The following is a 27,394-nucleotide window of genomic DNA, read 5'->3' as shown; positions in this document are numbered from 1 at the left end:
GCAGTGGGCTCTTTTCACTAGCATAAGCCACCTGTTTACCATGGAGAGGCTACATGCGTTGCTAAAATTAAACTCTAAGCAGGAAAAGGTGGTTTCCCATAGCATGTGCTTTACCAAATACATTACCCTGGATGACCTTTATGTGTTCCTTTAGTGAAAACTACAACCTACTGTAGAGTATACACACTTCATTAAATAGGTTAGTTCAGCAATCAAGTCTTTCAGAAACTATGTTAACTTCAACTCACTATTAGGAAGACACCCTCTGTAGATACTCAATAAATGGGTGAGGGTAGTGATGATATAATAAAACTTTTAACCGGTTAACCTTCTCCCCAAAAGTCCCTATATTGACTTTTCCCTTTTTTCATTCAAACTGTAGAAACGGAGATAGATATTGGTTCAATGTGGATAAACTTCTTCAGGTCTTAAATTGTTTAGATCTTATTTCAGGACCCTAATGATATTTCATCTGATCTAAGACACTATCAATTGTAAAATACCATTATTTTATGTCCTGCTAAAAAAGAAAACAAATATGCCAATTAGATATTTAAGAAACCATTGGTTATAAGACACATTTTGATTTTGGAGGTATTAAAAGAGGTGCATCTTGGAATTCATGAAGTATGCTACCACATTTGCCACTGCATAAGACATATTTTCCCCCTTGTCATATGCCCCTCCCTCCTCCCACTCTAGGCCACTGATATTTCCAATAAACAGAGGAATAGCATAGAAGTTTCAGCCTTAGGCTTTCCAAAATGGCTTCCTCTAAGATTGTGTTGCACTTATATTTTGACATATATAGTACACACTGATCAAAAATACTTCTTGGCTTGGTGGCCCTAGGAATGGTGATTTACCTCTCTTGATACCCACCACAAACCTTTGGATCTGTTTCCTTTCTGTGGGATCAGCATTATTCTAGTACAAAAGGAAGTTTTAAAGACCCTAGGGGGAAAACGTCACTTCCTTCTCTTGGGAGAACACAGATCTGCCATGTTCCCTGAACATGGACCCTGTATATTTCCTGTGTCTTGAGTTGAACATTCCCCTAGTAACAGAGCTCACATCAGGCATTTCCAAATGGACCTTACCACACTTTCTAGTAATTTTGTTGGATATGGTACCCAAATTGTCCAAACTGTATCATAAGGTAGTAAAATATTTTGTTTCCTTCGCTCAGGCATCACTTTGATGCATAACATCAAAGTGCAATTTCAACTTTTCAAGTCCACGTATCCAGTTATTCGTAAGGCAACACTTTATCTTAAGTGGAAAAAATTAGGTTCTACCTTAAAAAAGAAGTTTTAATGCTTGTTTTATGTGAGTGATGCTCCTGGTTGGTCTGCATTAAACATTCTTGCCTTTTGATATCAGATGAAATATGGATAAAATTCAAATTTACAAATTCTTTACCCCAGATTCAAATTACTGTGTCAGTATACATTCCTCACATAATTTAACATTTAGCCTATTTCATGTTTACTAGAAGATGTTTTATGTTTACTGGGGATGGAGATTAGCGTGTTATCTTAATGAAGGACAAGAATCTCTGAAGTGTGATACCAGGGAACTTGGCTTTCCAGCACTCTCCTTATGTGCTGACCCACACAGTGGTGTGCTGGGGAGAAGGTAGAGGAGTGTCAATCACAGAGACCACAGAAGTGCCAGGAAAGCCATAGGACATTGCAGAAAGGAGGAAGGAGTTTAGGAGGTGTGAGTGCACCCCTCCTAGGGTGAATCTGAAGGAACCTTAAGGAGGGGCTAAGGTGGGATGGCTTCTGAGGATTCTGTTTCCTCCTTTCCTATCATTATGTGTTCCTTTTTCATATGAGGGAGAGGAAAATGTGAAGTGCCACAGGAGGGCAACAGCCAGAACAAACTGTCTTGAAATTCTATCCATTAGGGAATTGTGAAATCACTGCACAGACCTAAAGATGAGTACCAGAAATCTGTAATAAATGGAAGTCAAATTTCCCTTTGCATATTTTTGTACTGTCATTATTACAATTTTCTTGAGGAAAAAAGATTTAAAGATGTACTTTTTGGATGCGTTTTTATCACAGTGATTACGGTCTCCAAGTGTCAATGCAAGTTCCTACTTTTTTTTTTTTGAGTTAAATCTTCCCTGCTTTTTTCTTTTAGGCAAATATCAACATCCCCATGGGAGCCTTTCGGCCGGGAGCTGGGCAACCCCCCAGAAGAAAAGAGTGTACTCCAGAAACGGAGGAGGTGAGGAAAACTTAGTGGCAGAGCTCAGCCCTGTCTTTCTCCTCCAGACTCCTGACTAGAGTGGGGCAAAGGCAAGGCGAGTGTCAGCTCTCCAGGACAAGGGAGGCATGAATGGATGTGGGTCAAGGAGTCATCACAAAGTACATACATTTCTTTGAGCCTCTTGCTCACTTAGCCATGGAACACACTGCTCCTTACTTCTCTTTAGCCCTTTAAGGGCTTGGCACAGTTACTTGAAGATGCTGAATTTAACACGTTGTTTGTTGATTGTGTGTGTGTGTGTGTGTGTGTGTGTGTGGTGGGGGGAGCATAGCCTCTCACATGCTTTTGGTCTGGCAACAGTCACTAGCTCAGTAAGGTCTCACTTGGAACTTATTCTGAACCGAGCAAGATGTATTTAGTACAGCTTCTGATGAGTGACAAACCCCAGTGGGAGCGTAGGTAATAAGCACATTAAATTACTTGTGATTCAAACAAAAAGTCCCAATCTCTGTGTATTTCCTTTGAAAAGAGGACTTTGCAAGGGAGTCTTTCAATTTGTCTTTTTTTTTTCCTCCCTCTAATTCTTTACCTTTCCTCTGAGTTTACATGCCCACTTGGCTGAAATGAAGGCTAAAATTCATAACAAGTGCATTAAATAGAGAAGGGTACCTTCCTCAAGGTCTGTATTTCTTCTCCAACTGTGACTTTTCTGATGAAATTTGGAAGGTCTAATTCTGAAAAAAAAATGCAGGTTTTGGAGCATGTCTTAGCAGAAGACAAGGAAAGTGGAATTCAACAAAGCCATAGGGCATACCCAACTGTATTTTATCTTTCTAAAAAGACTTATTTTTGAACTTTTGTAGGTGACCTTTTTGGTATTTGCCCCCAAAGAACACCTATCACCATTTCAAAGTTTCCTAATAAAACTTTGGTTGTCCCTCATCTAACCTTTCTCCTCCCCCTCCCCCCGCCCCCCATATATAATTCCTGATATGGTCCCGAGTTAGTAGCTCCAGCCTCCTATCATTAGAAAGGTAAGTTTTCAAAGAAGGAGATGGGAGTATTTGAGTGATATCACCAAGTTCTGGAATTTCAGCCACTAGGTCACCTTTGATGAATAAAAAGTTTGAACTACAAGTTGAAAAAAACCCAGCACTACCCTGTTCTTATGGTACATAATCTCAAACTCTGATGCTACTGACTCGGCTATCCAGTTAACTCATAATCATGGGCTCTCCCTCCGGGACTTTGGTCAAGTATTTCTGAGCCTATGTCTGCCAAATACGATCCACTCTTTTCCTCAGAGGGTTGCTGAGAGGAGTCGGTGACATAATGGACACAGCACAGCCTACCAACCATTCAATAAATGATTGTTCATCATTTGATCTAATTATCCAATTTTCCTGAAGGACTCCTAGGCCTATTCTTTTGCATATTGTAAGAAAAAGGCATGGAGAGGTTGAAGAGAGGGCAGCAGAACTCTTCCCACACTTGCATGTATCTGTAATTAGGTTTTCTTCCTGTGTTTCCCTAAACCGTGTCTGTCACTACCATGGCAGTCATTCAGAAGGTGGCTTGACCCTTTTCCTCACCAAACTGATGTATGTAACAGTGGTTTTGGAGGTTTGCATCTCATCTTCCCCTATGGTACAGATGACCTTCAGTTCTCTGTACAATTGGTACTTTCCTCCTCACAAGTGTCCCAGTTAGGGGGTTGGGAAAACATTTTGCTCTCACTCTTGTCCCCAGTCTTATGGTTCCAGCACATTCTAAAATAGACAAGAACTGATACAGCCTGTTTGTGAACACTTACTTTATGACCAGCCACATGTACAAATGGCTAATTAATATTCTTCACAGGATGGAGGGAGTGAGGTATCCACAGAGATCCAGAGACTCCAGAAGTGTTTCTGGAACTGAGGTATATCTTTCTCATGGGCTATATCCCAGCTCATGGGCTGGGAGGGTGGAGCTGAGAATGGTATTCCATTACTGTATGAGCAGAAATGAGCTCTCAGGACCTGTGGGATCTTAGGTAAGGGGAGGATCTGATGACTCAAGGCCTGGGCTGCACCTTAGAGTAAGTTTCTCATGGAAACAACATTGCAAGGGGAGCAGTTAGGCAGCTTGGCTTGGCTACAAGGTGAGTTAAGTAGGATTTTGTGGGTTTGCCACCTTTTGTCATATAGTTTGAAGGCAAAAATGGAATCTGAATTAAAAATAACCTATACAGGGGCGCCTGGTGGTTCAGTTGGTTGAGTGTCCCACTCTTGATTTCAGCTCAGGTCACGATCTCATGGTTCATGGGATGGAATCCCGAGTTACGCTCCACGCTGACAGCATGGAGCCTGCTTGGGATTCTCTAACTGCCCTGTGCATACACATGTGTTCTCTCTCTCTTAATAAATACATACATACATACATACATACATACATACATACATACATACACAGATAAATAGATAAATAAATAAACAACCACACTTTTAAAAAATTACCTAATTTGCAAACCTGGAAATGCTTACTTACCTAGTTTTGGGATTTGTTGCCTAGCCTTGCATTAAGATAAGCACTGTATAAAATGGAGATCATAACATACCATCCCTGAACACAACAGGCCACCTCTATCACAGCCAGTAGCTCCCCCATCTCATGCGTGAAGAGGTTGTATCCCAGTAGGAAGCCAGGACCAGCCTTTGGCCCTCTGACAAGGCCTGTGAGTGCTGGCTGGGTCTCTAGCCCACCTATGGTCTCTGGGAGCCCTTTGCTTTGCTCACAGAGCTGGAGTACACCCTCTGTCTGCCCAGCCCAGCCAGAGTTTGGCATGTGCCTGACACAGAGGCCTTGCAGCCAAATCCTAATAAACAAGGCCAATCTTTTGGGTAAGACAAGGCAGCTGCTTATTTAAAGCGATTTGAAGGGTACTGACAAGCCTCCACTCTGCTTCCCAAATCTCTCTTTTGACTGTAATTCCATCATTATTAAGCCAGAAAATAGCATGTTGTGACTTTCTGTTAATTATTTCCCTCTCCATCTTGTCCCTTTACAAGATGCAAACACACTACTTAATTCTGGTCTCACACTTCCTAGCCATGAGACTATGGGCAATTTTCTTACTCCTTCCCTCCTGGCCTTAGGCCTCAGTTTCCTCAACTATAAAACAGGGATAATAGTAATAGCAAATGTATAGGGTTGGTGTGAGGATTAAATGAGTTAGCATATGTAACTTAGAATAGCTATCATTGTGTTTGCTGTTATTACTAAGTCCTCAGTGTCTAAGCATGAATGAGCACATCAGACTGTATTGCCCCACAGAGATGAGGTTAGGGGAAAACTCAATAGAGTGGTAGTAAAGAGGGAGATGAAGGCAAGATAGCTGGAAAATGGTTCACCATTTTGCCAAATTTTACAAATACTCTATAACCCCCCCACCCCAGGGGAACATTTCCCTTGACAACAGCCATTCCTGACACTGGTAAAGGTGCAGGGGCTGATAAACCTTCTCTCAAGCTCTCTTTATCTCAGTCAAAGAATATCTTTCATGTCCCTTCTTAGTTCAAATATCTACGTACAGAAGAAAAAAAAGTACCACATATTAGCCAGATGGAGCCATCTGGAACCCTGCTTGTTCATGTCTTTATTTATTATAATTCTTACAATAAATTTATAGAAGAAATGGAATCGATTCCCAATTTTTTAAAAGATGAGAGAAGATTCAGTTAAGAATATGTACCACCATTAACCCCTTCCTGAGTCAATGTCATATCTACTTATTGAATATATCCACTTATAATTTCTATTATATGTGACCATACCAAATCAAGTGCCGAAAGTCTTACCTTATTAAAAAAACACAGTGCACTGAGGTTTTAATAACTTGAAAGTGACTAATATTAAATATTATCATCCTTTTTTTCTGTGTATGTTCACATAAGTCTTTGCACATAGACATAACTATACACATTGGCTTTACATATTAAATGTGCCAACAGAGCACATTTTGATATTACAAACACAGTGAAGGTGACATACCCAGGAACTTAACAGAAAGAATTGGAAACAGTTTTCTTCTTCATGCTTCTTTATTAAGATCTACCCACCTAACCACCATCAGAACATTCATAAGTGAGGAAACATTTTTCATTTCACTGCTGCACATATTAAAAAACCCCATTTTATAGCCTTGTTTAAAATCTCTTTCCAAAAGTCTAGGAAAGAACATTTTGGAATACATGGTCCTCCAGGTGGATGTTTAATAGCTTTGATTATTGCTTCTAAATCGCCATTTATAAATGGTGAATGTGTGCGCATGACAAAAGGAAGCTGATTCTATGACTGTGTACATCAGCCTGAGGAAACACTATTTGCCAGATATTTACAACAGGCACAGTCTACACTGAATTACTTTATCATTTTGTGTGGGTTACATCTTAGCTATTTCATCAGTACTGTGCCAAGGTTCAAAGAAAATGACTATAGGAAAAAAACCATCAGCCCTTCATAGAAGAACAGTAGATGTACAATGTTTTATATTTGTACTTACCCCTCAAATAGGCAATTCTATAAAGGATATGCCTACAAAATAATTGGTTTGAGGTTGGGAATCTTAAACAGTCTCTTCCCTTTCCCTTTAGGTTCTAGACAATTTGAGAACTAGATGTAGGAGCCAGATGGGGGCAAAGAACAGCATTAGCTTTAATACCCAAGTCACATCGCTGCCTGATTAGGTTGGCAACAAGTATGGGCTTAGGGCTTGAACCAGAGGCAAATGTGCATTTTTTTACTCCTTTTCCCTAGAACTGTATCATTCATTCAGTTGTTGGCTGAGCAGATGAAGCCCTGCCAGTCCCACATTGTGACCATGTAACAGTGGGTCCTCCAAGGAGCAGACAATGGTGGGCTGAGATGTGGAAAATATTTACTAGGGAAACCATTTGTAAGGAAAAATGGGAAGGTGGTTAGACCATGATGTGGGTGAAGAAGAGTGGGACAGAGAGTTGGAGCGAAACCTCTTAGATCTCACTGCTGTTCTAAGGAAAATTCTATAGCCGAAGTTCCTCCTCAAGAGTCTTGTCTCCCAGGAATGGGCTGGCCTTAGGATCCTGTGGCACTCAGTCATTGGCCACGAGAAGCCGTGGGAAGTGTGACCTCAGCGTGGTGCAGCAGGCGGGTTGCAGGGTGAGGCAGCTGGGACTGTTATTGAATTACCCTCCTGGCAGAAAGCTGATCCGACAGGCATGCTCTCATGGCTGCCATAGTGATCAAATGTTCCTCCAACACCTTCCTTCCAGGGCTGGAGAATATGCTCCCCATGTCTAGCATAGGCGTCTAGCTAACAAGCAATTTCTACTGCAGTAATGACTTTGGAGTTCTAGGAGCCACACACAGCAACTGATCTTATTGTTTTAGTCACTGTTAATATGTATGTTTGGTGTATGTACACAGAGGCATATATTTGTCATTATGGTACATTCTTGGGATTAACGAACTAAACAAAAATCGGCAAGCATGTCGTCTATACCAGGCTCTGGAGGAGCCACAAAGAAAAGTATAGAATGTGGTCCTGCCTTAAAGCTGCAACAATATAAAAACATCAAATAATAAGGAATTTAAAATAGTTCCCAAAGCAGGAAGAGAGAAGTGGGCCTCCTCTTGCCCCATACTGTCCCACCCACATTCGAGAAGGTTTTGCTTATGTCAGTGTCAGTTTGTTTATGCTTCCAGGAGACGTTGTTGGAACAAAGGCTGACAGCTACTGCACCCCAAACAAAAAAAATGTTAAACTCCTGGACGAAGTCATTGCTAGAGCCATGCACAAACGTTCTACAAATCTCTGCTGTTCAGGCATATTAGGATCCTAAGATACGAAATTAAATTTGATCTCGTAAGGTGCTTCTCTTGGAAACACAAATCCTAACTAGTCATAATTTTTGTTAGTTATCAGACATTGAACAGTACTCTTGTGTTTTCTAAGTCATGTGGAAGTTACTTGTTTTCTTCTTCTAACTTTATTCCATATTCCTCCACAGACTTCAGGAGATCTTCTTGGGACTCTGAGGGTGTCTCAACAGCACAGGAATGCGGCTAGAATTACCCTTTGACAGAGAGACCAAATGCCTTTTTCAGTGAGCTGATCTCTTTCTCTTTTTTTCTCTTCAGGGTGCTCCTCCCACCTTGGATGAGGAGAAGAAGCCAATTCCAGGAGTGAAGAAATTTCCAGGACCTGCGGTCAACCTATCAGAGATCCAGAATATTAAAAGTGAACTGAAGTATGTCCCCAAAGCTGAGCAGTAGTTGAAAGAAGGTGAGTGAAAAATTATTTCCTTCCTCTTAAAAAGACCACTGTAAAATGGATGAAGGAAGTTTTCCACAGGAGTCTGGAATTCCAGAAGCATTGATTAAGCGTCAGGTCCTTCAGTTTAGAGTGGTTTTTATTGTGCAGAGGTTTTCTGGGAAAGCAAAGCTTTGTGGCCATTGACGATGTCTCCCTGCTAACCCCTTTCTTAGCTGGGGGAGGACAAGGTTGGGGGAGGAGGGATGCTTGGGAGGAGGCCTTGAGGAGCTTTTGATTGTGGAGTCCAGGTAGCCCTCCCTCATTCCATGCCTCAGTTTCCCCACCCAGATGCCACAAAGCGTAACGAGCAAGTCCTGAGGAGGGGATAAGAAGAGCAAGGTGCTGAGGAGGTCTGGAAGTGTGAAGGGGGCAGAGACCAGTTTAGGCCTTGAAACCAGTAACCCAGATGTGTGCAAAGCGGACCAAGAGGACCCAGTGATGACTCAAAATGTGCATGAGGGAAGGGTAGGCGCAAAACTGTACCTGCCATCCTCCCGAAGAGGCAGTGCAGGCAGGGCCTGTGACCTTATTTTCATTTTAACTGGATCTGCTCAATGATGACCCTCTGGTGAGGGCTCCGCCCTGCCCTCCATCTGCAGACCCGACACATGCGGACCCACCTGCGAATTCTGCCACCAGGGGGCGTATGGAACTGGCCTGGCCTTCCTTTCCAACTCTCCTGTGAAAGCCTGAGAGCAAATCTACTTTGTCTAACATTACTGAGTCCTGCTGTGCACAGTTTGTTCCATTCCTTAAGCAGAAGTTTAAGTTTAGAAGAGAGGAATCTATATTGATAACATAAAACAGGTATTTTTTTTTACTTCTACAGAGAAATTTATTTTTATTTTATTTTTTTCTAATTCAAGTATAATTAATATACCATGTTGTATTAGTTTCAGGTATGATAAAACAGGTATTTTTCTATGGCTGACTGCCCATTCATTCATTTGTTTGTTTATCAAGTCACTCATTTATTCAACCAATATTTACTGAGCAGCTATCATGTCCTGAGCACTAGAAACATTTATTAATCACATACCATGTGCCATTTACTGTGTGAAGAGCATCATATCCATTGTTTCTGTTGAGCCTTATTGATACCCACTTACTGCCCTCATTCTTGAGATGGAGCTTCTAGAAAGACTGATTTTCCCCCTCTTTCATGCACCGTAAAGAAGAGGTGTGACTTCAAAGTTAGTGCTGTCACTTACTTGTTCTCCTGCCTCACCTCTTCCTCCCACTGCACCTTATGAAGGATGGCATACTCCCTGTGGGTGCCAGGGTGAGGTCCTCTGACCATGTAGGTACAGGCACAGCACTGAGGCCCTGCTGTGTCTTCTCCTGTAGACATAACAGAGAACAGAATGTTCTCTGGGGTAATCCCATGTGTAATGGCAATGTTACTTGTGTCATGTTTATGCTGACTTACAATGACATTTGCAAGTTAGTTCTGGGGAAACGATTACTTTATAGTACAGAGAAGGAGGAGTTGTTTTGAGTTAAAATAAAAGAACACTATCTAGTGTTTTCAGCATGCTTACATAAAAGAACAAAGGAGTAAAAATAAAATACAGTGGACTCTATGACTCTAGAATGAATCCCAGGAACCTGGTTGGGAACAAAGTTACATGAGCAGATTTGACCCAAAGTGTGGCTACACACACTTGTCATTATTTATGACAGAATGACACAAGTTGATGGCGAACATCATTACACTCAGTCCTGCTTATATAGCCAGGTGGAGATGAAATACTCCAATATGCTTGGGACAAAGCTGCAGGACCTTCTTGTAAGAAAGCCCGGGGAAGGGAAACTAATGTTTTGTAATATTTATCATCATCATCCAACCAAGGCCAGTTACATACATGAATCTTTAATGTAAACTTTAAAGGGTTTTGGTTTTATGAAATCCATGTAGACCTAAATTTAACCCCAGTTACAGTTTCAGAAGAACCTGGTTTCGAAGATTCAAAAGAATGCTGTTTTAAAATTAGCTCAGAGAAGGGGCGCCTGGGTGGCTGAGTCGGTTGAGTGTCCAACTTCGGCTCAGGTCATGATCGCATGGTTCATGAGTTTGAGCCCCACATCAGGCCCTGTGCTGACAGCTCAGGGCCTGGAGCCTGCTTCAGATTCTGTGTCTCCCTCTCTCTCTGACCCTCCCCCACTTGCGCGCTCTCTCTCTCTCAAAAATAAATAAATATTAAAAAAATTAGAAATAAAAATAACATGAAATAAAATTAGCTCAGAGACGATCTTGTACTATTATCTGGCAATGATTCTGCAGCCTTGCATCTGTGGGTACTGTAATAGGGAACAATATCAACTCAATCAAATATCAAGAAGTTACCCAAACATCCAGGACAAATTTTTGTTACTTCATTTTTCCTAGAGAAGACTTTAATGATTATTCTCTCACGAAGCAATTCTAATAATGCAAAACCACTCAGAGAGGCCTATTTTTCCTTATTCTTACAGGAATGTGAGAACCTACATTGTCAGAATAATTGATCTGAATTCTAAATGAGGACATTGCCAAGGAATGATCTTTATTTCTTGTAGGAGAGGTATTAAGTTGGTTTGCTTTTGACTTATCAATTCTTCTCCTGTAAATACGTCAGATTTTGAGACTTCCATGGTCATGGTTTGTGGTCACAGAGGGAGAGCATTTTTTTAAAATATTGATTGATTCAGTGGACTTATAAGGAGTAAATATCCTGGACCAGCCATCATTTAGCCCCTCACTGGTTGGATTGATTTCCTCCTTCTTGGGCCACCATTTTGTTACCTATCCTCACCATGTCCAATTCAATGATTCGATCAAACAGATTGTTGTTTGAAGTTTGAGTGAATAAGTCCATAGCATCAAACACTGTGAACACCACGAGACTCAAGGCTCAAAGTCCAGGTTATAACTATTACAATATTTTAGACATGTAAGATAGACTGGCATCTCCTTCCAGCTGAGATCAATGCCTCCTTTTAAGTAGGATTTCAGATTCTTTCCATGTCCTATGCCATGGCTAGAATTTTTCACAGAAATTGGTTAAAAACATTACAGGATAGGAACCAGAAAGGCCGGTAACTAGCCAGTTGAGGACCAGGAATGGCTTTTGGCAAAGGACTTAGGGCCTGGACCCAATCAGGAACCAGAGCCAGGCAACACAGGGACAGTATGTACTGAGTCAAGACCAAGAGACACAGTACTGTCCCAAATGGGACCCCAATCCAGGTTGGTATAGTCGTGGGGTATAGGGCAGGGTAGGGTGTTCAGTCACGTACCTCTCAGGATTCTCCTGGCTGTGAGTTAAGGTGGCCAGATGGTAATTTAAGCAAGCCCAGGAGCCAGAGGAAGAGACAGGACCAGCGGCAATGTCTGAAAACCAAGAGCCCTCCAATACTCCCATGCTTGTTGTTTGCTGCTTGATCAGGAATCCCCCATGTCCATAGTCAGAAGCCACCACCTGGAGGATGGCTTAGGGCTGGTGTCCAACGCTCTGTGTCCATTTCTTCTCCCTCTCAATCCTCAGATCAGACCACAGATGCCCAGTAAAGAACCTCTGTACCATGGCCATTTTCTTCATTCTGTGCTAAGATATATAGATAGCAACCTTGGTCCCCTGGTCTCAGGATACTTCAGTCTTGGTGGAAAGATAAAATAAAATACTCTAAAAGGTAAAAGGCAGCAATTAAAGAATTAGACAACAGTTCAGTGATTCAAGATATCCAACAGCTGTTTATGACCCCCTAAGTAGGCAGTTATGTTATGATTTATGAGAGGGAGAACTCATGATGATTTTGGGTCAGGAACAATTTGAAGGAGGTGCTGAAAATGGAATAGTTTAACAGAGGCTCAGAATTAGCCTCTGGACATATGGAATGCCCAGAACACCATTAATAGATAAATCTAGTGAAAACAAACAGTTCCTCTAGGGCAATATTCTTAAACTTCTGGAGCAGAGCAAAATAAGATCCCACAACCAGCCCATACCATCTCTTCTCTTTTTCCAGCAATAAAAGAACTCAGTGATAACAAAGAATTGGAGAGGAACAAAATAAATATCAAATAAAAATGATTAATAAAGGTAAAGCCTTGGGTCTACAATTATGTTAATGAACACAAAGGGCAGCAATTGAAAGTCCTGGGACCGATGAAGCACTAGAAAGAAACTGTCGTTCTGAAGAAGCTGCAGGAATTCTTCTCTGTGTTGGACAGTGCAGCATGGCCACATGTTGTGTGGCAGCAGACTTCATGATTAGGTACTAAACCAGGGTTTCAGAAAGAGGCAACATTTTAGTGATTCTTAATAACCCACTTAATATCTTTTGGACATGCATATAAGTGAAAATCTAAGGGCCAAATCCCCATTTGCTGTTAAGGACTGAGGAAAGCACTTGTGCTTTTGCATCAGGAAGACTTCTGAGGTCAACCAGTGGGCACTGGACCGTACTCTGAGAAACACTGTGGTAGGGCTGTCAGAGTGAGTTCAAATGATCTGCAATGCCTACGTAGCCATACATACCACCATGATCTCAAGTTAGCCTCAATCCCATACCCCACATCAGTCAACCAGCCTTGCTTCTGGATTTTGTGTATGTGAAAAGAACTATTATGATGCCTGATAGAGGAGATGTGCCTTCTTCCAGCACTCTGTCCCACCCCTGGCATCTTCTGTTTGTGTGGTCGCAATAGTTACCAAAATGATGTATTGGTTTTCTTGTTTATAGCTTCTCAAAGGCTAGGGGGCACCTGATAGATCATGCACACACAAGGCATGTCTGTAGAATGTCACAGGTGCTCTGACCATAGCAAGTCTGCGGGTCCCTAGAAATGCGTTCTTGTAAACTTCCCACATCCTTTTATTATCAGGGAGATTACTACTTAAAAGACTAGCCTTCCTTCCAAGGTCTGAAAGCAACAGTGTTGACCACGATCACTTAAGGGCTCAGAAATTTGACTTTAATTCAGATTATAACATTATTCCTCTGGGAAACTGAAAAATGAAGGAAGACATCAGTTTTGGTTCATAGTCTTCAAAGGGGAGAAAACCTTGTAAAACCAGAAGAAAATCATTTAATTATCAAGAGTTATTCGGTTTTACTTTTCTAAGACCATCTAGGTCCAGATAAGACATATTTATGAGATGCCATTTCTGCTAGCATAAGGTGTTCATTACTCTTAAATGTTAAGTATTATGCATCACCGTTGATCATGCTGATTCAAGGGTTAATTTTGAGACTGCTGGCAGGAGGGCAAATTGACGTACGTAGACATTTGATGAAGAGTACATTTAGCACTAGACCCCCAAAATACATGGCACAAAAACTGACAAAATTGAAGGGAGAAATGGATAATTCAACAATAATAAAAGGAGACCAAGACCCTATTTTCAACAATGGATGGAAGAAAGAGACAGAAAAATAACAAGGAAATTGTTTTAGTCTTCTGGGGCTGCTGTAACAGAATACCATAGACTTGGGGGGGGGGGCTCATAAACAGGGATTTATTTTTCAGAGCTCTGGAGGTGGGGAAGTCTAAGATTGAGATGCCGACAGATTCATTGTCGGGTGAGACCCTGCTTCCTGGTTTATAGATGGCTATTTTCTCACTGTATCCTTGCATAGTGGAAGGGATCAGGGAGCTCTCTGGGGTCTCTTTTATTTTTATCTATTTATTTATTTATTTTTAAAAAATTTTTTTTTCAACGTTTTTTATTTATTTTTGGGACAGAGAGAGACAGAGCATGAACGGGGGAGGGGCAGAGAGAGAGGGAGACACAGAATCGGAAACAGCCTCCAGGCTCCGAGCCATCAGCCCAGAGCCTGACGCGGGGCTCGAACTCACGGACCGCGAGATCGTGACCTGGCTGAAGTCGGACGCTTAACCGACTGCGCCATCCAGGCGCCCCTGGGGTCTCTTTTATAAAGGCACTAATCTCATTCAAGAGGGCTCCACTGCCCTCATGACCTACTCACCTCTAAAAGGCCCTACCTCCAAACAGCAGAAATAGAAGACTTGAATGATACTATAACCAACTAGATCTAATTGACATCTATAGAACACTCCACCCAACAACAGAAAAATACATTCTTCTCCAGTGCACATGGCACATTGTCTAGGACTGGCCACAAGTTAGGCCATAAAGCAAGTCTCAATAAGTTTAAAAGGATTGAAATCATGTCAAATATGTTGAAATTAGAAATGGGATGAAATTAGAAATTGGTAACAGAAGAAGTTTGGGAAATTCATATGTGTGGAACTTAAATAAGCACTCCTGAATAACCAATGAGTCAAAGAAGAAATCACAAGGGAAATTAGAAAATACTTGGAGAAAAACAAACAAAAAATACAATAAACCAAACTTGTGGGATGCAGGAAAAGCAGTGCTTAGAGGGAAATTTATAGTTGTAAACACATTAAAGAAGATCTTAAATCACTTAGCAACCAATCAAATCAATATTAGCAGTTCCATATTTGGGAAATATGCTCTTTATTCTCTTAAACTTAATTGATATCAATCATGGCAGATGATTAAACTGATATGTAAATGGAAATATCCTTCCTTTCAAATGGTAAGATATAATTGTAAGTGTTAAAAATCAATTTGTATAGATACCATAACAACAAAATAGAAGGTGGGAAATAAAAAATAATCACTCATAAGATCACCATTTTACCATAAGACTCATTTGGATAGCTACCCTTCCAGTCTTTTCCGCTGAGTTTACATATTGGATACAATACAATACAACTGGTTCTCCTTTTACTTTTTCCACTCTACATTTTCTTGGAAGAGTATTCTTTATGTTGCTTTGTGGCCTTCAGAATTAAGATGATTTATTTCTCACGCTGTTTGGCTTATCATGATTCATAACCTTTTCCCTTTTCCAGAAGACAAAGGATTGGTTTATTGTTTTCCAGATAACTAAATTTAAAAAAAGAAAAAAGACTTATCCAAATATCTTTTCTGTTGTTTGCCAGAAATTTTTGTCTTCAATTTTAAAATGTTCCCCACTTCAACTCAGTTACAGAAGCTCTATCACTTTTTTTTTTTTTTTAAGAAAATGGCTTTATCCTGAGATTTTTCACTCCCCAGTGAAGTCATGTTTCTTTTGATTTGTGATGCTCTTTTTTTTCTCTCCACTTGGTTAGGATAAAGATGAGTTTTGCCATGGTTCTGAACTGCCTCAAGGTTTTATTCATTTGTTTTTCTGACCAGCAGAGCTATTGTTCTAGGCCCTGGTACAACTTGTGTGGGTGTAAAGTGCTCTTGAGGGTGAAAGTAAGGAGCCTTTGAGCTGATTGTGGCAGTTGCTTTAAGAGCCTCTCCACAGCAAACACACAGAAGCTATCTGGACGGTTTCTATTTTTTTTTATATAAAAAAATTTTTTAAACGTTTATTTATTTTTGAGACAGAGAGAGATAGAGCATGAACGGGGGAGGGTCAGAGAGAGAGGGAGACACAGAATCTGAAACAGGCTCTAGGCTCTGAGCTGTCAGCACAGAGCCCGACACGGGGCTCAAACCCACGAACTGCAAGATCGTGACCTGAGCTGAAGTCGGACACTTAGCCAACTGAGCCACCCAGGCGCCCCTGGATGGTTTCTATTAAAACAGAGATCTGGAGGGCTGAGCAGGTGAGCTGGTGGGAAGGAGTTGGAACTGGCGATAGTGTTCAGGGACTAGACCTGAGACCAGAGAAGCACAAATGCTCCAGTCAGCTTGGTAGAAGATGGAGGTGACTCAGGACCCAGATCTGTAGAACCCTGGACACTGGCATGTAGATTTCCATGGGATAAAGGACAGTTACAACTGACACCACTTGCCCTCTTTGCAACACAATGGAACTCATTACCCTGTCTCAGTAGTTTGGGGACTGGTGCAGGGCAGCAGGGTCTGCAGACAGCTTGAGTTGCCACAACTGGAGGGAGGTATGGCTGGTACTGTCATCTAGTGGGAAGACCCCAGGGATGCTAGGAAATGTCTCATAAGGTCAAGGACAGCCCTCCCCCTACAAAACAAAGAATTATCTAGTCCCAAATGTTAGGAATGCTGAGAGTAAGTAACCCTGATTTACCTAGTTTAAAGGTTGATGCCAGGACCAACTTTTTGCAAACTTACCTTTCGAACAATCAGTGCATTGTATTTTAAAGAAATTAAAACATTAATAAAAATAATTAATTGCCTAATATTTATAATCTCTTTACATTAATCAGGGACTTAGGGATAAAACCCTCTTAAGTAGGATTATTTTGTCAGCTGCTACACTAAATATATTTATGATATATGGTATATATGGAATATTCCTGAGTTGTAATATTGGGCCTTAAACACAACTACTTTTTGTAGGTTTTTATCTTAAATGTATCAGAAAGCAGTAGGTTATCTTAGCAGTTCATCAAGTCTTTTAAAATATTAATGTTAAGCATTTGCAATCGTCAGCACCAACATCAATGTCATCATTTGTATTGTCCTTGTTAGCACTACCATTTAGTATGTGTTCAGGAGATGCCCAATGGCATGTCTTATGCTTCACATATTTCATTCACTCCTCGTGCTGACTACATGGGGTATATACTATCATGCCCGTTCCCTTATGGGGGAAAGAAGGCTAAGAGACTTTACAAATTTGACCAGGGTCACCCTGGTTGTAAGTCACAGAGGTGAGATGTAAACTGTTATCTGCCATACTCACAGCCACTCCTTCTAATCACTATCACCCACTGCATTGTTTTAAAATGTTCTCAGTCCTATCATCCGGGCTTTGCAAATCTTTCCTTGTGTTAGTTTGGAGTAAAACAAGCAAAGGCTAAAGAGACTGCAGAAACTGTCACCTTCACAAAGAGGTGACACTATAATTGTGACATGTTGGTTTGTTCATTCATCCTTTCGTTTCCTAATTCCTTACTTCCTTCATGTGTGCATTCATTAAGCATCAAGCATGTGCCTGGTGCTGAGGATATCAGTGTTGTAGACTCCAACACGAATCAGTGTCTAGATGGGTTCAGTTGAATGGGGAGAACAATGCATGAAGCATAAATAATTGGCTTTTTTTAAAGGTCTTGAAAAAGAGGAAGGGTAAATATCAGAGAGAGCATAACAGAGAAAAGGACTGAAAGAAAGGCAAAGGAAGAGAAGGGAAGGAAGGAAAGAAGGGGGTGGACGAGCAGTTGATAGCGGCTGGGGACAATGTGGACAGGGCTCAGTGCTGACAAAGCTGCACCAGAAGAAGGAGCATGAGGCCTCTGCAGAGGACGCCTTTGCCACGGAGATGAGAGAGGGCTTGGCAGGCATCTCCGTGTCATCATGAGGCAGCCGGCTCCTACCCGTGAAGTCTTTTCTCTCGTTCCCTCTCATGCTGTGTGCAGCCCACACAGAAAACTGGGGAAGTGAATTCCAGGCTGTCTAATTGGGCTTGGCTGCATTGTGACAACACTGCTCATTTTAAACCCCTCCACACATTGTGGCATTTGAGAAGGAGAAGGAATCATGAGGAGTGAATCAAGACTTGCACATTGAACTCATAGTCCCTTGCCACCGCTCCCTGTGGATCACTCCACACTCTCTGGTTTAGGGCTTTATGCAGATGGCGAGGTTGTCGCTGCTTTAATCCCAGGCAGGGTCGGTCAACTGGCTTCTCACTGAGGGAGATTTCTATTAAGCAGTCGACAGATTGGAGTTGCTTTTGTCCAGGCAGGTGGCAGAAAGGGTGCTCAGAATAATTCATCTCGACTGCTGGAAAAATAGCAGAAAGCAAGCATGTCCTCTTGCTCAAAAGTCATTGGATGCCTTCTGCAGAAAGGACAGTGGCACTTCCTGCCATCCCAGAAGACCTGCCCTGACATGTAGGAGGCACGGCCTAATCCTTAACAAGTAATACACATGTTGCACTGCCTAGCTCTTGCTTCACCCTCAATTTTGGACACAGATGACAGGTATCACGACTGCCTTTGAGGTTCAGATGCAGTGATTAATTCCTGTGAACTTACCAAACAGGTTTATTAAATTCTGAGTGTTCACACATCCATTTATTCAGACTCCATTATTTTTCATCTTCTAATCATTTTGTACATGAGCTACTTGGAATTTGATTCAGCTGAATGAACCTTTTTCTTCATAATGCAAGGTAATAGCATCAACTGGATTTGAATGCGAAGGATTAAAGCACTGTAATAATTTACTCAGTGAGTTAGTGAACATCTGCACACCTACTACATGCTGGGCACTATGTTAGAGGCAGGTGATACAGGAACGTACCCCTCCAGGCACTCCCAGTCCAGTCAGGTTAGGATGTGAGAGGCGACATTAGCACATAATGGCTACAGCAGGAAGGACGAGACAAGACACAGCCTTTGAATATAGGTGACGAAGATTCTAGACAGGATGCTGGAAAACAGATATTCTACTGAAAGAAGGTGGAAGGGCGTACACTTTAGAGGTGATTCAGGTGTAGGTTCATGCCCTGGCTTTGCAATTCCCTTGGTCTGTGATTTGGCATAATTGCTCTGTTTCTTTTTCTGAAAAATGACAAAAATACCTAGCTCAGAGGGGCGATTTTGCTCCCTACCCTACGGGATATTTAGCAATGTTTGGAGAAATTTTTGGTTGTCACCCCTCAGGGTAGATACTGTTGGCATCTAGTGGGTAGAGGCCAGTGATGCCACTGAATTTGTCACAGTGCATAGGACAGCTCCCCACAGGAAATGTCATTAATGCCGAGGCTGAGGAACACTGAACTCCACAGTGTGTATACAGTCCTCAGCATAGTGGTAGCTATTATTACTGATGATAGCATGTTAGCATCAGAAAGAACTTAATTGAAGGCACTGGCTGTGCTAGAGTAGGTACATCTGCGCTCCGCTTCCAGCCATATCGCGTAGTAATTCTGTTACTTTGGGCAAGTTCCTGGTCACTGTGAGCCACATCTATAAATAGGAGTGGTAATACCTATCTTGAGAGGGAACCATAAAGACACTGAATTGACTCAGATGGTGACCTGGCATGAAACAGCATCCAGAAAGTGTTCATTCCCTTTGTGGTCTCCATGTCTTGCTTATGCCCTCCATCCTCTGACCCTTTCTACCAAAGGCGGGGGTCAGTTGGTTGGTTTTTAAATGAAATAATCTCTAAAGAATAGCTCTGCATCTTTTGCCTGGGGAATATGAAAAATATCACTGAAAATGAAACCCCATTAACTGTCTGTGACTAAGATGAGCTCACTGCAGCACTTGTAAGCATCTGAAAGGATCTCTTTCTCAGTTGCCACCCACCTTACATCATTTGAGCTTGAGCCAGTTCGTGAGCTGATTTCTAAGGTGTAAGTATGCTCGTTCTCCTGGAGGAGGCACTGCGGTCCCATTTTTCAAAACTGGCAGCTGCTCCAGTATCCAGAGCCCTTGTCTCGACAGCAACATTACAAACATTTCATTTGAGCACTTTCATTTTGTTATGGAGACTTCAAGGGATTTCCACCCCTGACCATTTTTAAGTAGCAGATACATCCGGTTTGTAATTTCAGACTTTTCTCTGAAGGCAATCGTTTACGAAATATTTAGAAGGTCAAGCTGCCACACTACTATCAAGGAAAAGCGAAACAATGCATTTGAGACACCATTTTACTGAGCGTTTAGAAGGGGCTTGATGGCAAAAAGAGGCATATCATCTTTTTAGTAATCTTCTGTGCACAGACTATGTACTATTGGAGTCTGGTCTAGAAACTAAAACAAGATCCTTGTCAATCTGAATACCCAGAGGTGTCTTCTCTATGACATTCTGTCCTGGCTCATGCCCCATTCATATCCAACTTACACCTATTATTACTCTCCAGGAGTGTTCTCTCCCTCTTTCTGATGTTACTTAACTTGATCATTAAGTAATGTCTACTTTGCAATAAGAGTGAAATGGGTAGGCAGTCATTAATACACACAGGCGTCAAACAACATGGCAGCTTAGACACTGTGAGTGGCCGCTTAAGGGGGTATCATGAGCCAGGCAATGAGGAAACAGAGGCTTATTTGGAGTTTTAAGACAAAAACTAACTCACATCTTTTAACGAGAGGCTGATAGTAGCAATAATATTAACAAGCCCTTGCACCTGATTTTAAGAATTCCAAATTACTTCTGTGTTGTCTTTTGAGGCTCACAACAGTTCCATAAGACAGGCAGGGCATTGAATTTGCAGTTCATTTTTTTTTAGTTTATTTATTTATTATGAGAGATAGAAATAGAGAGACAGTGAGAGCAAGAGCATGCGCAGGGTCAGGGCGGAGAGAGAGAATCCCAAGCAGTCTCCACATTCTCAGCACAGAGCCTGATGTGGGGCTCGAACTCATGAACTGTGAGGTCATGACCTAAAGCAAAATCAACAGTCAGACACTTAGCGACTGAGCCACCCAGGTGCCCCAAATTTGCAGTTCATTCTTATGTGACTTCCAACTTCATACAGCATAGAGGATTGTGGGATATATCATCATCTCCTTCCAGAGAAAGTTCATTTTAAGACTAATTATTAAGTTAAGCCTAGATAAGTGCATCTGTAGAAAATGGGTGTGACCTCTTTTAATTAGAAAAGTAGGATCATGACATAGTCTGTAGCAGGCATCAAAGACCCATGCATGGGCCACAACTGAACAGGAGGATTTTTCTCACTGACACAAAAAGAAAGCCAGGATTAATCTACCCACTTCTATCTATAGCTATATGTCAAAGGAAATGTACTATCTCAACTTTCATCTCTATTTACTGTTTTCTTGCTGCCTAATTTTAGAAAATCGTATTTTAATCCTTTATTTTATTTATTTTAAGTAGGCTGCATGTCCAGTGTGGGACTTGAACTCATGACCCTGAAATCAAGAGTCACATGGTCTACTGACTGAGCCAGCCAGGCACCCCAAATTGTATCCTTTATACACATATAAACATACAGCACACACACACACACACACACACACACACACACACACATGATCCCAGATTTGAAAATTGGGTTGAAATGTCTTCATTTCAGGAAGACTGGGTGGCAAACAAATGCCCCAGGGAAAGACCTCCCTTTAAGAAACCCCCAAATCATCACCCTGAAGGTAAACTCTCCTGGAAACCTCTTCATTGTCACCAACAGCCAAGAAACGGCATACTGGATTCCCTGTAGAATCACAGATGAAGTTTACTGCTGGTTATCTGTCAGGGGAGAAAGCCTGGGAGTCATTCTGAGCCAAATCCAATTCAATTATGGGCCAATTATAGACCTGCTTCCATTGCCAGGAACAGGCCATACCACCAACCCAGCTGGTTTCAGAGCCCCTGGCTGGCAGGAACTCCCTGTACAGGGGTAGAAGAGATCATGGCCCAGATAAGACAAAATAGCTGAGGCAGTGTTTGGAGACCAGCACAGATGGGAAACGCAACTGCATTATAGTATGACCCCTGAACCTCCTCACCATCTCACTACCATTCTTTCACAACTGACGTCAGACTCACTTTTCCCTCCTGGGCGGCACCCTTTCTAATGAGGTGATCAAATTATGACATGTCAAGAGGTGGCAGGTGGGACTTTGCTCCTGTACCCAGGGTCAGCCTGCTACGGTCTTGCAGCCCTGGCCACAGTGCTAACAAGAAACACAGTGCCTGGATACCCACATCCACTGGCAACTTCATTGAACATGAAGGAGTTAAAATGCCAAGAAACTTGAGTTAGAAACTTGTGTCAAGTAAAAATAAAGCTATCTCTATTAAAAATCAAAACAACTTTGTGAATTTTGGCTGGCACTGCCAGCCGAATGATGTCATTTCAGGTCCATATTCTAGCAGCCAGAGTGCAGCTATTCCTCCAGGCTGGTTTCGCATGTCTGATGTGCCAACGGCAGAGGCAAGCCTGTCCCTATCTTTAACTGAGATCCTGAGGAGAGTGGGGATGAGGCAGCACCAAGGACAGCATCCTGTGGACTGTGGCAATAGAAACCTTTGAGATTGGCCTATAGCAGTGGTTCTCAAACTTTCTCGCATATCGGCATCAGGTGGAGGGCTTCCTGAGAATCTGCATTTCTGACAAGTTTCCAAGGGCTGCTGCTGCTGGTTTGGGGACCATACTTTGTGAACCACTGACACAGAGGCATCAATCTAGATTGTTTAGGTCTGGACATTCAAAATCCCCTAACTAACCTATCATCTGGTCCACAGTTTTACAGCTAGTATCCAAACGTATAGTGAGCAATTTGGTCAAACGTCCTTGCCGAAATTCAGATACACAAAGAATCAATGAAGCAACAATCATTCATGCTTAGAAAAGTGCTTCCAAGGGTCAGGCACTGTGCCAAGTATTTTACCTTGTGATTCTAGTATGAGTTAGTACACATAAGAGCTCCATTTTACAGGTGACAAACCTGAGGCACAGACAGGTTATGTGACTTCCCCCAAGGTGGCACAACTACACAATGGGGCATACAGGATTCAAATCCAGGTCGTCTGACTTTTTTTTTAATTTTTTTTTTAAATTTACTTTTGAGAGAGAGAGTGCAAGCAGGGGAGTAGTAGAGAGAGAGAGGGAGACACAGATTCCGAAGCAGGCTCCAGGCTCTGAGCTGTCAGCACAGAGCCCGACATGGGGCTTGAACCCACAAACAGTGAGATCATGACCTTAGCCGAAGTTGGAGGCTTAACCAACTGAGCCACCCAGGCACCCCAGGATGTCTGAATCTCAACCCATTACCCCATGCTAACTCTCCATGTGGCAGATAGGGTAAGCTCCATAGAGGTGAAATGTGCTGTGTAACTTAAGAAGGACATTCCTAATATAACAGATGAGGAATTCTGCCAGTGGCATCAACTTACCTGCTAGTCACTTAACCTTACTGATTCAACATTAATTTATGTAATTGTTTATTAAGTTCTGACACTGTTACAATCCAAGGGTTGGCAAACTAGGGCCCATAGGCCAAATACACTTTACCACCTGGTTTTCTTTTTAAACTTTTTATTTTGAAATCATTCTAGATTCACACGCAGTTGTAAGAAATACACAAAGAGATCCCTGGATGCAATGATTTGGAAGAAAGAAGAAAAATCATTTTTCTAATCTCTGTAGAAATATTTCTCAGGAAGGCCTTGCCATGTTTCAAATATATGCAGAGACAAAAAAGCCGGATTTGATACTCTTTATTCAAGCATACTGTTATGGATATCTAGGAACTGGAAGGAAAACACAAAAGAGGTTCTAAATTTGAACATTTTTCAAGTCTAATACAAGACAGGACCGGGATCACAGCTACTTGGCTGATTGATTGGCAGTTGCATAGCTTTTCCCAAATATTGTGGCATAAGAACTGAAGCCAGTTTCTGAACAACGGAGTTGTCCGGCCTTGAGCTTTCGGTGGGAATCACTTTGTTTTTATTCTAGTTATCATAGTCTTGGAGTCAGGCAGCAGTGAATTGCTGGATACAGCTAGACCTGTGGTTGTAGGTGCAGACTGCACACTCGGATCACCAGGACTTACCTGAGACCCACCTCTGACCAAATAATTCTTTGAGGGAGGGGTATGTTTCACAAGATCCTAAGATGAGTATAACACGCAGTTTGGGTCAGAAGGACTGAGTTAGAGAATGTTTATCATTCCTCCCAGGACAAACCAAACTGAAATGTTTCTTGCTTAGAAAAGTGTTCCTTTGGTTGAATGTCAACGTTGCTGGTATGAAAGTCCCTAAATGTGGGAAATAGCTAAGCATTCTTGAAAAGCCATGTAGCATAGATATACACTTATTCATAGGGTGGTCCAATAGTGAGCCACAGCCTCTGTTTGGGATAGCACATGGGGAAGAGATATTGTTATCCAGAATGCCAGAGGAGTCCAGAACAATAGCCATATTGAGCTTAGTAGGGGCTGAAGACTCTCTGGTCCCCACTAGTGAGTATGCTGTGCCTTGTCAGTGTTGTGATGTATTTAGCTAGCAATACGTAAAGTCATACTCTAATAGGTAGGGGACCATCCGTGTCACTTAGTCCAACCAAGTCCAGTAGGTCCTCTCTATACTCCCTGTTTTCCAGATATGTCCCCTACCCTGGAGAGTGACTTGGGTTTAACAACGAACTCAGCAACTTTTTATCTCTATCCCAATCCACCTCACTCTAAAAACTGTCAGGGCTGTTGTCCCCTCCAAATAATTCCAGTCGCACCCTTTGGAGTGACTCATTGAGAGTCCAAGTAAGTCCCATTCCATTGGAGTTTCTTTTAACTAGTTCTACCTTTGGGTATAAACATAATATAAGTGGGTTATATTTTTAGTATGATATGCAAAGTACTAACTGCTGAGTGCTGAAGTGTTGCACTGTAAGCTTTGGTTCAAGATCAGTCAACTATGTTGGCCTGCTCCTGCAAAGTTGAATCCATGAGTTCTCAGGATGCCAGATCTCTAATGTCTGGCTATCCACCATTTCAGAAATGCCCAAAGCAATATGTTCCTACCCTGTGGCTAAGGAACTGGTTTTTGACATAAATGCCATTTTTTTCATGATTCCGACCAGTAACACCTATTTATTGACACATAAAATATAAGAGCTGGGCTTGGCTTATAGCAATTGTAAAAAAAAAAAAAAAAAAATATATATATATATATATACACACACACATATATATATACACACACACACATATATATATACACACACATATATACATATATACACACACATACATATATACGTATATATATATACATATATGTATATATATGTGTGTGTATATATATATGTATATATGTGTGTATATATACGTATATATATATTCTTTATTTAAATTCCAGTTTTTAATTTAAATTTTATATAAAGTTTTTATTTAAATTCAAGTTCATGAACATACAGTGTAATAGTTTCAGGTGTAGAATTTAGTGATTCAACACTTATATACAACATCCAGCGCTCATCTCGACAAGTGCCCTCCTTAATCCACATCACCTATTTCACCCATACCCCCACCCACCTCCCCTCTGGTAGCCATCAGTTTGTTCCTTATAATTAAGAGAGTATTTCTTGGTTTGCCTCTCTTTTTTCCCGTGTTTGTTTGTCTTGTTTCTTAAATTCCACATATGAGTGAAACCATATGGTATTTGTCTTTTTCTGGCTTTTTTCACTTAGCATAATCCTCTCTAGTTCCACCCACATCATTGCAAATGGCAAGATTTCATTCCTTTTTTATAGCTGAGTAAGATTCTATTGTATCTATATACCACATCTTCTTTATCCATTCATCAGTTGATGGACATTTTGGCTCTTTCCATCATTTGGCTGTTGAACAACTGTCTTACCTATTGCTGTGTAACAAATTTCCCCAAACCCAGCAGCTTAAAACAATAATAAATATTATCTCAGAGTTTCTGTGGGTCAAGAATTCAGCAGTGACTGAGCTGGGTGGTTCCAGCCTGGGGTCCCTCGTGCAGTTACAGTCAAGACGTCAGCTGGGACTACAGTCATCTAAAGCCTTGACTAAGGCTGAAAGATCCACTTTCAAGACAGTGCATTCATGCCAGTGGTTAATGGGTGCTGACTGTTATCAGGAGGCGTTGGTGCCTTCCCATGTGGACCTCACCACTAGGCTACTTGGGTGCCCTCACAATATGGTGGCTGGCTTCTCCCAGAGCAAGTGATCCAAGAGGGAGCAAAAGTACAACATGCAGTGGCTTTTATGAGCTAGCCTTAGAAGTTACAGTCTGTAATTTCTGTAATGTTCTCCTGATTACCCAAGTTAGCCCTATTTGGTGTGAAGGGGACTATACACGGGTATGAATACCAGAAGGCAAGACTCACTGGGAGCCATCTGGGAGGATGCCTACAATATCACCTTTAAAAAAAAAAAACACAGAACACTGAGGTCCAGAGAAGTGAGGTTTGCCCAAAGTCACATAGCCTAAACATTTCAATATTTGTTTTTCTTTCAACCCCAGTGAGCCTCACCACCCACACTTTCTTGTATTTATTTAAAACACCAAATGTTGTTTATCTTTGGGAAGATTAGAAAGATTATTTCCAAATGTGAAGCCAGTTTCCCTGATGTTTTTTTAACAGAAGAAGCCTTCAGAAACCAGACAATGTGTAAGCAAAGTGCATACTCTGAGCACTCAGGAAAGGTTTTTCTTCATTTCGTTGGGTCATTGGGGAGGAAGTGCTATAGAAGGAGGGAGAAAAAAGCAGAACCTCTAAGGGAAGACAAATCCAGAAGAGAATCCAGTGTTTGAGGGATAAATTTTACCTTTTTGCATGCTCTTCTCTCTCCTCAGCTTGTTCCCATATTGTGATGGTTTTCCTGCTCTTTCTTTTGATTTCTGAGGGTGAAAACAAGAAAAAAGAAGACAATAAATAAGAAAAAAAATCAGAGTATCACCAAAAATCAAAGCATTGGCAAGGCCACCCTCCTTAGGAGTTTGGGTTTCACTAATCCCAGATAAAAGACAGTGATCTGGCCACAAGGACTCCCTAGGAAAATCACAGAATTTTTTTCTGTAAAAACTTATGTTTCTGAAAACACACATACACACACAAAGATTTTTAACCGCAAGACTCAGAACTGATCAATATTATCAGTTCTTTTCTCTTCAGGATCCTCTTTGAAATAGCCATCTCCTAAGAAAGGCAGCAATAAGAAAGAAACCTCTTCCTTATTCTCTATCCCTTTTCAGTCAGTTAAAAACCGACAAGGCCTGTCATCTCTGATCAATGTAATTGTCAGGAGACACGACGGCTTTCTCCCTGCTTGACCTATTTTGTCTAATGGGGCCCACTCGTTTGCCCTCTGCCACGCTACCTTCTCTCCTGAGTTCCATTTATAGCAGGGTGTATTAATGGTTAAATCGTTAGAAG

General features: G+C 41.5%; 1 protein-coding gene across 2 annotated transcripts in view; it reads left to right on the top strand.

Annotated features, from left to right (window-relative positions):
• Positions 1–27,394, top strand: part of SMPX (small muscle protein X-linked) — a 55,013-nt gene that overhangs the window by 14,193 nt on the left and 13,426 nt on the right. For both annotated transcript variants that reach the window (XM_058713087.1, XM_058713088.1), the window contains exons 3-4: positions 2,152–2,238; positions 8,380–8,524. In XM_058713087.1, the coding sequence (XP_058569070.1) occupies positions 2,152–2,238; positions 8,380–8,514 (222 nt within the window). In that variant the 3' untranslated portion in view covers positions 8,515–8,524. The remainder of the gene's footprint in view (positions 1–2,151; positions 2,239–8,379; positions 8,525–27,394) is intronic.

The sequence above is a fragment of the Neofelis nebulosa genome, chromosome X (assembly GCF_028018385.1).
Source record: "Neofelis nebulosa isolate mNeoNeb1 chromosome X, mNeoNeb1.pri, whole genome shotgun sequence".
NCBI classification, from domain to species: Eukaryota; Metazoa; Chordata; class Mammalia; order Carnivora; family Felidae; genus Neofelis; species Neofelis nebulosa.
The sequence above is the reverse complement of the archived record's forward strand: the minus strand, read 5'-3'. Positions and strand labels throughout refer to the sequence as shown.